At 51.4% G+C, this 13503-nt stretch overlaps 1 protein-coding gene across 3 annotated transcripts in view; it reads right to left on the minus strand.

Annotated features, from left to right (window-relative positions):
- SMC4 (structural maintenance of chromosomes 4) overlaps positions 1–13503 on the minus strand; it is a 910253-nt gene that overhangs the window by 46824 nt on the left and 849926 nt on the right. For all 3 annotated transcript variants that reach the window (XM_085634717.1, XM_085634719.1, XM_085634718.1), the window contains exon 23: positions 2114–2297. In XM_085634717.1, coding sequence (XP_085490843.1) covers positions 2114–2297 — 184 coding nt within the window. The remainder of the gene's footprint in view (positions 1–2113; positions 2298–13503) is intronic.

Below are 13503 nucleotides of genomic sequence, written 5' to 3' on the forward strand. Positions count from 1 at the left end.
TAACTATGTATTTACGTACTATATGATCGCAATAAATGTCCCCGTTGGGCCAAAAGGGCTATAATGTCTACAAGGCCCTGGGGATGTCTTATGGTCTCTTGGCGGCCGTCTGGCCCCTGCATCTCATTCCTCTTTGCCATTCTTAGATTGCTGTTGCTGCTGGTTACTTGCCGTTGCCAGGATTGGGTCTGGAGCATCCAGCTGCTGGATGTCCCTAAGGAGTGGATGTTCACTGTCCGCGTCCGCCGAGTCTTCACTCTCTGATATTTCCGAAGTAACATGTTTGCTTGATCTTTGAAGGGCCTGAGCAGCGTTTTCCTTGTGTTGTGTCTCCTTCTGAGTCTGAGATTTGTGACCTATCCTCCTTGGATCTCATAGGTCGCAGTGGCATACCCGTGGTGGTTCTCCGTACCTGCAATGCCTGTCTCAGACGTTTCTCTTTGGGCTTCTCCTGCCCTGATCTCAGTTGTTTGTCTGGTTGGAGCGTTTCTGTTTGAGTCAGCGAGGGTCGTTCCTCGATCCAGGACCATGCTTCGTCCGGTGTCTGAAAGGGGGTGCTCGACAGGGTCTCTTTTGGAGCCTTCCTTTGTGTCTCACTGGGATGATTTGCACACTAAGCCGTTTCTCCTCAAGTGGATAGAGGCCTGGACAGGGAGGCCCTCTTGTTGCTTGAAGTCGCAAGCTCCTGGCAGCTCCCCTCACTACTCCCTGTTACTTCATACGGGGAAGTTATCAAATGTGCTGGGTTGCTATTGGCAAGTAGATGGTCGTGACTACTTGCGAGTTCCTGCTGCTGTGTCGTTCGAGGCTCCCTCTACGCTGCTTCTCTCCATCTCGTCCGGGATCTTGCCTTCGGGTTGGGCCCCGCACCGGTAGGTCCGGCATTCCCCAGGATTCCTGATCTGACCTGGCCAGGTGGGAAGAACAGCTATTTCTCTCACCGGGTTTAGAGACCCACTGCCCCAATGAATGCTCCCCCCCTCTCCTCAAGGCTCTGAATAGCACGTCCAGTTATCAATTGGGGAGGGGACCCGTCTGTGTCTCATGTGTTGATTGTAGGTATGAATCTCAGGCTCCTACCTCACAGCAGTTCTGGTCGGCCTCTGCCTGCCTTCCGCAGAAACCTTCCTCGAGAGGGACCGCCTAGGGATCTCCAGGATTGTCACTCGGGACCGCTCTTCAAGGCCCCTGCGGCGACTGCGGCATTTGTAATCTGGGAGCTACCTCAAATGTACCCATTTCCAGCTAGTGGAAAGACACTCCAGTAAAATCTAGAATGACACTCTTATTCAACAAGTCTGAGAACCATTGTACAGGCTCTCAAAACAGCAAATACAGTTGCACACTAAATGTAAGAATTCTGCTACAATTCGTGGCTCTTATTGGTATGTATACTTTCATTGTCTTATCACCTACACCTACCTCAGCTGTGTCAACAATTGATAAGATTTAGAGATGAAGGAAAACACCTGCGGTTAGCACAATGTACACTGCCAACCTTTTCAGCAAGTCTGGCAAAAATCATGCACAGTAAACTAAATGACTTCTGCAGACGTTCACACGAACGCAGACAAGATAGAGTTCTGCAGCAAAGTCAGAACAAACAGAAGATCACAGTCCCTGCCCCCAAGGATTGACCCTTTTGAGACAACCCTCTGAATATTCTGACAAAGCCTCAAAACTGCTGATCTGCATTCACAAGAATTTAACCATGAAGAACATTTCAGGAAAAAAGACAGGCCTTGGGCAACTGTCCGAAAACAAAAACACAATGTCTGAAGGTATTGATGATCACTTTGTCTGGAAAGGAAGGAAGGAACAAGGTCAGAGAGCATGGTCTGGGGATATCTGATTAAAGGATGAAGAGTCAAGTGAACAACATACTGTTCTTTATGCCGGGAGTTAGAGGAGAATAACTTTGCCACATCTACAACTATCACTCGGAACTCTAGGAATGCTCATCTGTAGAAAGATTGAAGATTTTAATAATAGTAGCAAAATTCCACTGTCCAGATTAAAAAAAATACTAAATACATAATAAAATGATCTGAAATTGTAAAAAGCAATCAGAACTAGATACCAAGATCAAAAGAAAAAAGGTTAACATACTTACATAGATGTAAAATGCAACAATAGATACATTTTTAAAATCAAGGGCTGCATCAATCTCATCCATGAAGTAGAGCGGAGTAGGCTTATAATGATGAAGAGCAAACACCAAAGCTAATGAACTAAGTGTCTTTTCTCCTCCAGAAAGATTAAATATTTTTTTCCAGCTTTTCTTTGGTGGACGAACACTAAAAATCAAGAATAATAACATTAATGACACGGTCTCCCATAGTGATATGAAGTTCAACATACCTGAATTACGCTCCTCCAAGTAACGGCTTACTATGGATCTCCTTATATACCATGTCCCTTTAAAACATGGTACATTTTCCAGAACCTCTCAATTTCCCTTGCCCAAGGACATTAACTAGAAGAGTACGAGGTTCTGAATAGAATAAAAATCGGCTACTGAGCAATCAAATGATAATATTGGCAAGGCACTAATGAAGGGATTACATAAAACAAAAGGCTTGACCAACACGGGTGGGTCTAGTGCCTTGAACCCAGGCAATGTTCGTACATTTCCTCTGGGTACAAGTAAAGGGTAAACCTACCTCAGACAAGTGTCACCAGAAAAGGAGCAATAACGTTAGAGAAAATATTAAACTTTAGTCTTTTGCTTTATAAACTACCACACCAGACAGTGAGATTTAATTAAGTCAGTGACTTATTTTATTGGTCTGGTGGGACACTCACTTGTTACTCAGCAGTATCCATTTCGGGTAGATATTTTTAACACTGCTATAGCTGGGATACTAATGAACATCAAGTGGATGACCCACTTGTGGGACACCCCCGCGCCGCACGGCCACCAGCTGCTGCGTGTGCCCCATTGCCTTGCCCACTGCCTCGCTGCCTGCCTCGCTGCCGCTGACCACGCCCCCTCCTCCGAGCGGCGTGGTCCGTGCTCGCCTGCCTGAACTTTTGTTAGTTTTTGGTCTTGTTTTTTCTTTCCATTTGTGCCTGTTTCATTGTAATTTTGTGCCCGTGTTAGCGTTTTCCTTCCTGGTTGCCCGCCTATCTCGCCGCCCTCCGCTCTCCCTCCCCGCCACCGCCGATTACCCCGCCCCTTTTTCTCTTCTGTACCCTCCCCGCTCCCAGCTGCTCCGCCCACCCGCGCACTTCGCCTTATATGGCGACCGTGCGAACGCGCAGCGGTCACGCGCAGCGGGTGCGCCGGTTGTGCGCCGAAGGCGCGCCAAAGGCAAGCCCGTCTACGCCCGTCCGCGCCTGGCCCGCGCCCAGTGCCAGGACCCCTGGCCCTCGAGAACCCCGACCGACCCGCCTGACGTACACCGCCGCCACCCTCATCGCACTCGACACCGGCCGAGTCCCAGGATGCTGCAGAGCCACCCCACGACGCGTCCACGGACCCTTCAGCTGCAACACCTGCAAGTTCTCCTGCATCCGGACCTGCCCGACACCAGCACCTGCCATGCCTCGCACCAGCAGCAACCACCTCAAGTGCATCCTGCTCAACACCCGCTCCGTCCACAGACACACCATCGAACTCTGGAACCTCCTCGACACCACAGCCCCCGACGTTGCCTTCATCACGGAGACCTGGATGAACGCCTCCTCAGCGCCCGACATCGCCATCGCCATCCCAGAAGGATACAAGATCACCCGGAAGGACCGCAACGCCAACCAGGTGGGAGGAGGCATCGCCATCATCCACAAGAACACCATCCGCATCACGACCAGCACCGACAACACCCCACCCTCCGCCGAACACCTGCATTTCCAGATCCACACCGACCCGAAGACCACCCTCAGAGGCACCCTGATCTACCGACCTCCGGGACCACGCACTCAATTCAGCGAGGACATCACCGACTTCGTCAGCCCGCACGCCCTCCCCTCCGCTGACTACATCCTCCTGGGGGACTTCAACTTCCACCTGGAGAACAACAACGACTGCAACACCAGCACCCTGCTCGACAACCTCGCCAACCTTGGACTCAAGCAGCTGGTGTCCACCCCCACCCACCTCGCCGGACACACACTCGACGCCATCTTCACATCCAGCAAAGACATCGCCTTCAGCCACGCCACAGAACTCCACTGGACAGATCACAGATGCATCCACTTCACCTTCAGAAGAACGACGACCCACCACCACCAGCAACAGGTTGCCCGAAGAAGCTGGAACAAGATCACAGCCGACCAGCTCGCCGCCTCCCTGAGCCAGCACCCTCCGGCCAGCTCAGCGAACCCCAGCCAGGCCGCCGACAACCTCACGAAGAGGATCAGCAACTGCGCGGACGAACTCGCCCCACTGAGGACCCCGCCCAGCAGACCCGGCAGCAAGAGAGCCCCATGGTTCACCGACGAACTCAAGAGCTCCAAGAAGAACTGCCGAGCCCTCGAGAAAGCCTGGAGAAGGGAACCCACGCCGGACCACCCTCAAGCTCGCCACCCGGAAACACCACCAACTGATCCGCATCGCCAAGAAAACGGCTTTCAAAAACCGACTGGACAACAACGCACACAACTGCAAGGAACTCTTCAACATCGTGAAAGAGCTCTCCAACCCCAACGCCGGAAACAACGACACCACCCCTTCGCAAGACCTCTGCAACTCCCTCGCCTCCTACTTCCACAACAAGATCGCGGACATACACTACAGCTTCAGCACTCAACCGACGCACGCCACGACCGCAGCATCGCCACCCACCACCACCCTCCGCGCCTGGACCCCGGTCAACACCGAAGAAACCGTCCACACGAACTCCATCCACTCCGGATCTCCGACCGACCCCTGCCCTCACCACGTCTTCAACAAAGCCGACGCGGTTATCGCACCCCACCTGCGGGACATCATCAACACCTCATTCAACACCGCCACCTTCCCCGAGAGCTGGAAGCACGCCGAACTCAGCGCTCTACTGAAGAAATCTACAGCAGACTCCACCGAACTCAAGAATTACCGCCCCATCTCTCTACTCCCGTTTCCAGCCAAAGTCATCGAGAAAACCGTCAACAAACAGCTGGCCACCTTCCTCGAGACGAATGGATCCCTCGACCCATCGCAGTCCGGATTCCGTGCCAACCACAGCACCGAGACCGCCCTCATCGCCGCCACTGACGACATCCGAACCCTGATGGACAACGGGGAAACAGCGGCCGTCATCCTCCTAGACCTCTCCGCGGCTTTCGACACGGTCTGCCACCGCACCCTAGTGCAGCGCCTCAGCAACGTCGGAATCCAGGAGAAGGCGCTGGAATGGATCGTCTCCTTTCTCGACGGAAGAACACAAAGAGTCCGCCTACCACCGTACAAGTCAGAGGCCACCAAAGTCATCTGCGGCGTCCCTCAAGGATCCTCACTGAGCCCGACTCTCTTCAACGTCTACATGAGCCCCCTCGCGGCCATCGCACGCCAACACAACCTCAACATAATCTCCTACGCCGACGACACCCAGCTTATCCTCTCCCTGACCAACGACCCCGCCGCCGCCAGAGCCAACCTGCACGAAGGGATGAGAGAGTTAGCCGAGTGGATGACGACGAGCCGCCTGAAGCTGAACACAGATAAGACGGAGGTCCTCATCCTGGGCTCCTCGCCCTCCGCCTGGGACGACTCCTGGTGGCCCCCCGCCCTGGGCACCGCACCCAAACCGACGGACCACGCACGCAACCTGGGTTTCATCTTGGACTCCTCCCTCTCCATGACCAGGCAAGCCAACGCCGTCTCCTCGTCGTGCTTCAACATCCTGCGCATGCTTCGGAAGATCTTCTGGTGGATCCCCACAGAGACCAGGAAGACCGTCACCCAGGCCCTCGTCAACAGCCGACTGGACTACGGCAACGCACTCTATGCCGGAACCACCGCCAAGATCCAGAAGAGACTCCAGCGCATCCAGAACGCCTCAGCCAGACTCATCCTCGACATCCCACGACACAGCCACATCTCCGGACACCTAAGAGACCTGCACTGGCTCCCGGTCAACAATAGAATCACCTTCCGCCTCCTTACCCACGCACACAAAGCTCTCCACGACCAAGGCCCGAGCTACCTCAACAACCGAATCAACTTCTACGCCCCCAAACGCCACCTCCGATCCGCCAGCCACGCCCTCGCCGCCGTTCCACGCATCCGCAGAGCCACTACAGGAGGAAGGTCCTTCTCCTACCTGGCCGCCAAGACCTGGAACTCCCTCCCGGCCGACCTGCGCCTGACCCAAGACCACCTCTTCTTCAGGAAGAAGCTCAAGACCTGGCTGTTCGAGCAGTAGCGCCCCCCCCCCCCCCCCCCCCAAGCGCCTCGAGACCCTACGGGTAGGTAGTGCGCTCTATAAATGTCTCTGATTGATTGATTGATTGGATAAATAGCTTATTTTCTTTTTTTGGCACCTGACTACCCAGAAGCTTTGAAGCTGAACAGTCAAAGCATACCTCCAGGTGGTGGGGATGGTGGTATTGGTTAGACTAATATGCAGATAAAACCAAAACATGGTTAATGTTAACTAAAGGGAATCACTGTTCTCAGAAACCTTTAGGAGTAGCCTGGTCTTACTACATAATAAGTTATTTACCTTTAGTAATGATGTATCTGGTAGAGATAGGTTAGTTGTAGATTCCTTACCTTATAATTTCCTCCCAGGCATCAGTCTGGATCCAGAGATTTATTCTTCATCAGTACCTCTGTGCGTCGTTAGGTTGCATCAGTCGTCGGAATCGTGGATGCCGGGATGACGTTGCGTGACCTACACAGACACCGCCAATATGCACTGACGTCGGTCCTCAAAACGACTTTCCACGCTAGAAGTGCAGAGCCATGAAAGACAGTGACCACTGGTGCGTCAAAACTAGGGCTCTTTAGGAGGCAACAAGAAAGGCAAGAAGCTCAAAGGGAGCACACATACCAAAGGTGAGAACCAGTTTCAAGTCCCACTGGGCAATTATGAAAGGAGATGGAGGGAACAGATGAGTAAGGTCCTTAAAGAATCTGTTAACGATTGGAGATTTGAATAAAGAAGGCTGATCTGGCAGGGTTTGAAAAATAGATGGCTGAAAGGTATCCTTTAAGAGTGCCCAAAGCAGATCCCTGCTGGGCCAAGGAAAGAGTATACAAAACGACCTCAGATAGAGGAGAAGGGGGATCAACAGCCTTTGCTGTGCACCATTCTACAAATTTGTAGTATCTACAGGTGTATACAGTTTTAGTGGAGGGACGCCTGGCTGCCAAGATAACATTACAGACTTTGGGCGGAAGGTTGAAAGCGGTCAACTGCAGTCGCTCATTCTCCACGCAAGGAGGTGGAGACTGGACGGGCGAAGAACCATCCCCTGCTGTACCACAGAATATCCTCCAGAAGAGGCAGTCTGATCGGAGGATCGATCGCCATGATCAGAAGGTCAGGGTAGCAGATTCCTGAGCTACAAGAATGACTGGAGCCCGGTCGCACCGGATCTTGAGCACTCAGGGCAGAAGTGGTACAGGTGTACACGCGTTCAGGAGATCAAATCATGACTAAGAAGTAGCCTAGCAAGCGCCGCTCTGGAAACTCCAACGCGCAAAACTGCTGACATTGCACGTTCTCTTCGGAGGCAAACAGATCTAACCAAGGCTCTCCCTACCACTGAAAGAGACCTTGCACCACCTCTGGATGGAGACTCCATTCGTGATCAGCTAGGCACTGGCGGCTGAGTTCATCCGCTCTGGCGTTTAGGGAGCACGCCAGGTGTTGAACCACCAGGGTTATATCTTGATATTCCAGCCATGTCCAGAGGCAGAGAGCCTCTTGACAAAGAGTCCACAACCCCACCCCGCCCTGTTGCAGTCCCACAGGGCAGAGGTGTTATCGGTGAACATCTGCACCACTTTCCCCTTGAGAGCAGGACAAACTTCTTTCCGGGCCAATCTGATCATGCGGAGCTCCAAAAGGTTGATATGGAGGCCGTACTCTGCCGAAGACAACACACCTCTGATTTCTGCCTCTTTTAGATCAAAATACACAAGATGGACGGAATGTTGCACATTGGCAAAACATTCATCCCCAGTCACAGATCTGGGTTTAATCCATCGTTATTTTGCTCACCACGCCACCCCAGTTCCGACATGGCCATATGCAAATCAGTCTTGATCCTGTGCCTCATGGGAACAGTCCAGCCCGAACTGCCAAGCCATGTCTTCCCTGAACCGGATTCAAGCATCCTAGGACAGGTTTCGGGGTTTTACACCTCTTCAGCCAGGATATCTTGACTCCAGTGGCGTAGTGGGCACAGGACCCACGTCTGGGCATACCCTTCCCACATAGGGCGGTTCGGGCTGGACTGTTCCCATTGGGCACAGTGTCAAAACTGATTGGCATATGGCTGGGTCTAAAATGGAATGGCATGGGGAGCAAAAAAACTATGGCTTTAGGCCCAGATCTCTGTACTGGGGTGAATGTATGACATTGTTCTGCATTCTGTCCATCAATATTTCTTTTTGCATTTGTCAGCCTCTTTTAGATGGCAGCCCCATTCGAGAAGTGATGAATCAGTCACCACTGTTAGATCTGGGTGGGGTTGGAAGAGGGATCTGCCCAATCATGGCTCGTTGGCCACTACTGAAGTTGGTGTGCAGTTCCCTCCGATATCTGGATGTAGTCAGAAAGATTCCCCTGATGCGGAGCCCACTGGAACTTCAGGTCCCACTGCAGAGCCCGCATATGCCAGGTGGCATGATCCACCAGCAGGAGGCCATGAGGTCCAGCAGCCTCAGTCATTCTCTCCGAAATCCAGGATAGAGGCTGAAACATCAGTATCATAGCACGACATTTCGGAACTCACTGCTCAGGAGGATAGGCCTGAAACTGCACCATGTCCAGAACCTCCCCGATAAAAGGCAGTGTCTGAGAGGGAGTCAGGTGTAACTTCTGCACATTGATAGTAAAACCCAGCCAATGCAGGAGGCCCGCCTTAGTTTGGAGGTGTGGGAAGACAGCCTGGGCAAGCCCACCTCAACAGCCAGTCATCGAGATAGGGGAAGACTGGAACCTCTGATCTGCGCAGATAAGCTGTGGCCACCCCCATCAGCTTTGTGAGCACAAGAGGGCCATTGATAAGGCCAAAGGGGAGCACGGTGAACTGAAAGTGCTCGTGGCCCACTGTGAACTGAAGGTCACGTCTGTGGGCAGGCAGGATGGGGATATGAAAATAAGCGTCCTGCAAGTCCAACGCCACCAGCCAGTCTCGTAGGTCGAGTGCAGATAGAACTTGGGCTAGGGTGAGCATTCTGAACTTCTCCTTCCAAAGGAAGAAGTTGAGGGCCCGTGGGTCTAAGATAGGACGCAGGCCTTTTCACTTTTTGGATAAAAAAATTAAAAAAAGAGTAGCAGGAATAACAACCACGACCTACTTCTGTCACAGGGACCCTGTCTATAGCTCTCTTGGCCAAGAGAGCCGATACATCCTGGCAGAGAAGTGCCAAATGATCCTCCTTCATGCTATCGTAAGAAGGTGGCATGGAAAAAGGGTTAGTCTCGAAGGGGAGTTGCCCCTTAAGACTATTTGCAGAACCCACCTGTAGGAAAGTAGGATCCACTACTTATGGTTACCCCCCAAGTTTTGCTTCATGTGATATTGTTTGTGACTAGTCATCTAGGATCCTGCCAATCAGGACCCCAGTCTATCTGCCTTCTCCCAAAACTGTTATGCAATGTACTTAGGTATACTACAGATTGGATACTGGGGTACCCCTGTCAGTCCCTAGTATATGGAACACATGTACCCAGGGCATAGGTAGCCCAGAGGCGTCCCATGGAACTTCAGGCCTGCCATTGCAGCCTGGGTAAGATGGTGCATGCACCCCTCACTTTAGATATAGGTTTCCTATATCTAAGGGTAACTGCACTTAAAACCTGTGTCACCCCTATAGTAGGCCTTAACAATCCTGAAGGCAAGGTGCTTATTTCTAGGTGAGAGGGTGCCCCTCCCTACATGAGCAGGATACCCCTCCAGCCTACGGAGTCCATTCTCCTGGGTTGTCAGTGTATCAGCCAATTACAACATAGAGTGGCATTATGCTACCGTGTAATTGTATTGTATTGTTATTGCATTAGAAGATAGCCAACTCTAAAACGCCTGAAAGTAACCCTACTGTGTTTGGTATCAAACATTGTAGAATCATACCCTCACACCGGTAACCGGTGTGGGAGGTATGATTCCACCCCTCAAACTAGCTTTGTGAGGTCCCTGGTGTTCCCGGTACCAGCCTTCTAGTCCAGCACAGCCCAAAATGGTTGCTGCCGACCAGAGACATTTCTGCCCTCCTGCTGCTGAGCCAAGCTCGAGCAGGGGAAGGCAGAATAGGCATCCTGTCACAGGGAGGTGTGACCACCTCCCAGACAGGATTTAGTGTATTAGGCTTGGAAGGGTGCACTTGCCAGCAACAAAGTCTGCATGAGGGGCTCATTTGGTGTCCCTGTGCATAGTCCAGTTCAAACCAGTCCTGAGAGCTGTTGGCTCCTGCTCTGATGCGAAACTGGACAAAGGACATGAGTAACCTCCCCACTGTCCAGACCTCCCCCGGAGGGTCCCCTGAATCTGTCCAACCCTCTACCGTGGGTACAAAAGGGCTTAACGGACTGTAGGACCCTAGATTTCACGTGGACAAGATTCTGAACCAGAAACCACCGAACTTCGGCCGTCTGGAATTTGCTGGACTTCGTTTGGGCCAGACTTAGTCTCCCTCTCAGTCTGAAGCATTGTCTGTGCCTGTGCACCATACAGGTTCCATACAGGACCTGTGGAGCATCAAGGACATCTGAAGACATCTCCCTTGGAGTAAAGGAGTCACTCCCCTGTAATGCAGGCACCACATTGCAATTGAAAGGTCAGCTGCTCCTGAGCTCCTATGGACTCCGAAGGCTCCAGCAACACAGGAGATGTGTTTCCAAGTCCCTCGAGGTCAGAGATGCCCTCTTACCAAATTTGAGGTCAGAATCCCTCGTGGGGGCTGCAATACCTGTACCCGTGTGCACCCCGTACTTTTACAAGTGTATATGCTTATTGGCGTTTCCAAAACAAGTGCAATGTGCTTCGAGTAGCTCTGACCTCTGCCATCATCTCCACCTAAGAACGCCGGCCTCCTCGCACCCAGTGCTCCGTGGGCGGCTGCTTTGTGAAACTGCGAGGTCCCCTCGCGACTCCTGTGCCTCCAGCCTGTTGGTCCTCTTGAGGGTCAACACTGCTTTTCTTGGGCTCCCCTGAATGCTCCAGGCCTGCCCTGACTCCCCTGTGTTTGGTGAGTCTCCTGGACCTTGCTGGTCTTAACCGTAACCTTTCTTGTCCTTCCTCATGGGTTGCCGCTGCAAAGGCTTGTTGGTGCTTCCGCTGGACACCGACCCCTCAGCACTAGACATCCTTCATAGGACAACTCTTATCCGGCTCCTGGTCATCCTTGATGTCTCCTGGTCCCTGTGGCTGCAGAGTCAAGAACCCCTCTTTGCACCTGAAGCACCCGACATCGGCGGGCATTTGTCTACCGAGCCCCTGGTCACTCATGAGTGACACAGACTCGGTCCTCTCTACTTGCAGGTACTCTTCATCAGGAATCCACCTTTGGATTCCAACAGGCACTTTTCTTCTTCAAAGTCCTCCATAGAGATAGACGGCGGTTCCCGACACCACTTCAGACCTATGAACCAGGCTTTCCTGGGATAGGTAACTCTGGTACTACGGTATCCACTGGTGGGGTGGCTCTCCAACCTTCTAACTTCCAAGTCCACTTAGAAGGGTCCTTAAGCTCAAAAACTGCAACTCTCCCATAGAATTTACAACACACGTAGTCAAGTTCCTACACTGCACTCGTCCTCTGTGGGGTCCCCACTTGCTCACCTTGGGTGGTTCCTTGGGGTCCCAGCGATTCTACGTCCTCTAGACAGTCTTTATTCGAGTTGTGGTTCTTATACCCCTATTTTAGTATATGGTTTGGTCTCCCCCTGGAGCCCACTGTGTATTAGTGCTACTTACGAAATGGTTACTTACCAGTAGGAGTAGTTTTGAAGCTTGAAGAATTTTCTGGATTCACATGCTGTGCATCATTCCACCATCTAGTGGTTGGGTTCCGGAATGGTCTTTCTTTGTTTTGATCGATGTCGACCACCATTTGCTGCCAGGAATGTCCCCTGCATTACGTCAGACGGAAATCCTGGAGGTCGACAAGCATGGTGGCCATCTTCGGATTCTTTTTTCTGTTCTTATTGTCTTTGTAATCCTTGAAGTGGTTTGAGAAATACCGATATAATCCTTAGCTTCCCCACCGGTTTGTTTTCCTTATAGGGAGGCCGGGTGGGTCACATGTGAATCACGAAAATTCTTCAAGCTGCGAAACTACTCCTACTGGTAAGTAACCATTTCGTTTTGCTGTGAATCTGATTAGGTAGTGGTTTCTCCGTGTCTGGGAGGCTGTGGTGGAAGAAAGACCTTGCAAACAGGTGTTGAAGCACCCTTTGTCCAATTCGAGCTTCCTTATTCATTTGTATTTCCACACAATAATGGTTTGTAAAGGTGTGGTGATGCCCATGTTACTGCTGCGCAAATGGAATCAATGGCTAAATTGGCCATGAAGGCTAGCGTTGCTCCTTTCTTTCTAGTGCAGTGAGCTGTTGGTTGCATTGTTATTTCCTTTTTGGCAACGGAATAACATAATTGGAAGGCTTGTACTATCCATCTTGAAATAGTTGCTTTTGTGACAACTGGAAGGAGAATTGTTTGATTTAAGTGTAGTGTATCGCTTCCATTTTGATGTATAGCATTTCTTGTGGACTGCTTCCTTGCTTCCCTTAGAATTTCCATAGTTCGTGGGGGCAGGTTGAGATGCCCAAACTATGTATTCAGGCGCCAAGCTGCTAGTTGTAGTGTTGCCGGTTCCGGGGGGGAAATCTGGCCCTGCTGCATTGTTAGCACATCTTTTTCTGCCTTGATCCAGACCATCTCTCCCTTGGATAGTTCTAGGAGGGTTGAGTACCATGTTTGCCTTGGCCATTGAGGGGCAATGAGAATCATATTTGTTCCTGGGCTTTTTGCAATACTCTTTGCATCAGGGGTATTGGTGGAAAGGCGTAAGCAAATGTCTGACCGATTAAGTCAAAGTGCATTTCCCTTTGATCGGTGGTGTGGAAAACTCGAGGCAAAGCATTGTCATTTCTTGTTCTGCATTGTTGCAAACAGATCACTGGTGTTCCCCAGATTTTGAATAGATACTGTACTGTCCTCTGCTTCAACTCCCATTCGTGGGAGCAGTTGTCTTGTCTGCTCAGTTGGTCTGCTGTAATGTTGTCTACTCCTGGTAGAAGTACTGTCTGTAGATTGATCTTTTGAAGTATTGCCCATTGCCAGATTTCCTGTGCAAGTTGGCTTAGGGAAAAATACCTTGTTCCCCCCAGTTTGTATAGGTAGAAC

Source organism: Triturus cristatus, chromosome 11 (genome assembly GCF_964204655.1).
Source record: "Triturus cristatus chromosome 11, aTriCri1.1, whole genome shotgun sequence".
NCBI classification, from domain to species: Eukaryota; Metazoa; Chordata; class Amphibia; order Caudata; family Salamandridae; genus Triturus; species Triturus cristatus.